The 3,441-nt window shown below is 42.0% G+C and overlaps 1 protein-coding gene across 1 annotated transcript; it reads right to left on the bottom strand.

The window, feature by feature from the left end:
- Positions 1-2,847: 2,847 nt before the first annotated feature.
- LOC120090675 lies at positions 2,848-3,441 on the bottom strand. Its single transcript, XM_039048393.1, has one exon. The coding sequence runs from the start codon at positions 3,439-3,441 to the stop codon at positions 2,848-2,850; it is 594 nt and encodes a 197-aa protein (XP_038904321.1).

The raw sequence follows: 3,441 nt of genomic DNA, 5'->3' as shown, positions 1-3,441 counted from the left end.
TTATTCAACCGCCGCATGCACATTACCGCATACATCCAGCTACAAGTCCCTAAGTTTGACCTCGGATCACTCGAGAAACTTGCGTTCACGTTATACTTGATGTGAGCGCAAGAAAACTTGTGACAGGTACGCATGGTCATCGTATATATTTGTTAACTTATAGTTCATTCCAACGTATGACCATCGACGCATGATAATCAACGCATACCTTAAGACATGCATCACATATTGCGTTTCACCAGATTTTGTTGTCAAGTAATTGATGTCTAATTTTCCGTCATCAAGTAGGTACTAGTAAAGGTTATGGGACAGTATCGGGCGAAGATTAGGCAGTGGACAATGAAAGTAAACGATCGGTGGGTTGGGCAGTAGACGATGGTGAGTCAAGAAGTTAACGATCAGAGGATTGGGCAGTACCCGATGGAGGTAAATGATCGGTAGGTAAACGATCGATTTGTAAACGATCGGTAGGTAAACGATCGGTGGGTACACGATCGGTGGATAAATGATCAGTGGGTATATGGGTGGTGGGTAAATGATCGGTGGGTAAACGATCGGTGGGTAAACTATCAGTAGGTAAATGATCGCTGGGTAAACGATCGTTAGGTAAACTATTGGTAGGTAGACGATCGATGGGCTGGACATTAAACAATGAAGGTAAACGATCGGTGGGTAGATGATCAGTAGGTGAACGATTGTTGGGTAAACAATCGCTAGGTAAACTACTAGTGGATAGACGATTGGTGGGCTGGGCATTAAACGATGAGGGTAAACGATCAGAAGAGGGAGTTGGGAAGGTTGAGTTGTCTGTAGTGTTATCAGTTGATGATTGGGTGTGGGTTGTTCTGATAATTGGTGAGGGTGAGGTTGTGGATGTAGAAGGCATAGAGTCACTGTGTGGTGTATTCTGACTGAGGGGCAACCAAGGAACCGGGTGGATGGCAACTACTTGTTTGGCTGTCCTGCAATCTGAAGGAGACATTTGACAAGCAAAATCAGTTTCATCAAACACAACATGCCGAGAAATGAACAGCCTACCATTGAAGTTGAGGCATTTATAGACTTTGTGATTCACAGTAGGGTCAAGGTTTTTCTATGCAATAATTCAACTTATGTGAATTGTACGGTCTTAAGTAGAGGAAGCATGTACACCCAAATATTCGAAGGTCCTTAAACTTAAGCTTCTTTTTGAACATTACTTCCATTGAAGATTGTCCTTTTAGGACAGGGGTGGGAAGGTCATTAATCAGCAGTGTTGAGTATAAGAAAGCATCCCACCAATGATGTAAGGGAAGATGTGATTGGGCTAGTAGGGTTAGCCTTGTCTCCACTATGTGTCTGTGCTTTCGCTCAACCCTTCCATTTTGTGCTGATGTATATGGACAGGTATACCTGGAGGCAATGCCAAGTTGATGACAGACTTTGTGTATTTTGACAAGTTCTCCACCAATATCCGACTGTAGGGACTTGATCAGTATATTGAACTGATTTTGTATCATGGTGAGAAAGTGTTGAAAAGTTGCAAGTGTGTCACTTTTTGATCTCAGAGGATATATCCATGTGTACTTACTGTGATCATCAACAAAGATAGCATAATATTTGTACCCATCTGTAGACAAGAGAGAAGCTGGACCCCACAAATCAGTATGTATAAGTTCAAAAGTTGCAAATGCTCTTAAGTTAGAGTTAGGGGAAGCTAAAGAGTGCGATTTGCCATAGCTACAAGAATCACAAAATTTGAGCTCTTCATTAGATGACATAGGGAGATTATAGTCTTTGATAATAAATTCTAGTGTTTTTTATGATGGATGGCCAAGTCTTCTATGCCACATAATCTTAGACACCCTATGCTTAGAAGATACGCTAAGAACAGACAAATCTTTATTCTTGAGCACTGGCTGCGGTGGTACTCTGTTTTCTACTGACTTCGAGCTAACTTCGGCACCTTCTAACTGATATAGTCAATCTTTAAGCACTCTCCTCATTATTGTTTGTCTCATACTTTTGTCCTTAACAAGACGGTAATCCGTGTGAAATTCAATAAAAATGTTATTGTCTTTTGTTAACTTAGATATACTGACCAGATTTTTTGCTATGGCAGGCACACATAACATATCATTCAGTTTCAAATTACAAGCATCACTAGACAGACATGTAATTCCAACATGAGAAATTTCTAGAGTATTACCATTAGCTATAGTGACTGCTTCAGTACTGAGTATTCAGTCGGGTTGCTAAGATTGTTGAAGTCTGAGGTAACATGATTGGAGGCACCACTATCAACATACCAATTTGCATCAGTCATGTTTTCTTGTCTTGTCAGAAAGGGGATACTTCCATAAGCAGTGGCTAGGGCTGTTAGATGAGGTTGTGTGTTTTTGGTCTGGTTGTTGGAGAAGAGTTGTCCCTTGTTTTGAGGGGAATTGGGAACAAACTCTATTATACATGTTGAAGTAGTAAAATGCTACGTGCCCTACCTTCCCACAAACTTGACACACAGGTTTGTTGTTGTTCCTTCCCCTACCTCGACCTCTGCCATGGCCACCACCACCTCGTTGTCCTCCCCTAGTAGACTGGTTGCTGTTATTGGACTTGTTATTTCAAATTACCTTTTCTGGTTGTTTGAAACACATGTCTCAGATAGTCTTCTTCAGCCCTAGACTGAATACCAAAGAGTTGTTGAATGTTGATCCNACTTGACACACAGGTTTGTTGTTGTTCCTTCCCCTACCTCGACCTCTGCCATGGCCACCACCACCTCGTTGTTCTCCCCCAGTAGACTGGTTGCTGTTATTGGACTTGTTATTTTGGTTGACATGTCTAGTATTTTTCATATTCACTGAAGCATTATTGACTTGGTTGAAGCCTATTGTTGTTTTTTTTGTTTGACTGATGTTCCAATCTTCTTTCATATAGGAGAAGTTTCGATTGCATATCAAGCCATGACATGTCCGCTCTCCCTTGGATTGTGGCCACGATGGCATTGTACTCTTCATCAAGTCCTAGTAGAACCTGCAAAACAAGAGCTCTTGGTGGCACTGGACTACCAGCCTGCTCGAGATTATCAACATTCATTTTCATGGTTCGAAGGTAATCTTCCATTTTCAAATTACCTTTTCTGGTTGTTTGAAACACATGTCTCAGATAGTCTTCTTCAGCCCTAGACTGAATACCAAAGAGTTGTTGAATGTTGATCCACAGATCCCTTGCACATTCAAACCCCATCACTTGAATGGCGATCTTTGGTGTCATGGAGTTATACAGCCAGCCGAGGAGGAGTTGATCTACAGCCATCCACGCTCTGTATTGAGGATTTACCTCAAGTGTTGTCGACGAGCTGGAAGCTCCACTGCCGGAGCTTCCTTCTGCGCTAAGCGGAGCAACTCCTACTCCAGTCGATCTAGTCGACATGCTCTCACCGACTGCAGGTTGCAAAAACAT

Source organism: Benincasa hispida, chromosome 11 (assembly GCF_009727055.1).
Source record: "Benincasa hispida cultivar B227 chromosome 11, ASM972705v1, whole genome shotgun sequence".
Lineage (NCBI taxonomy): Eukaryota > Viridiplantae > Streptophyta > Magnoliopsida > Cucurbitales > Cucurbitaceae > Benincasa > Benincasa hispida.
The sequence above is the reverse complement of the archived record's forward strand: the minus strand, read 5'-3'. Positions and strand labels throughout refer to the sequence as shown.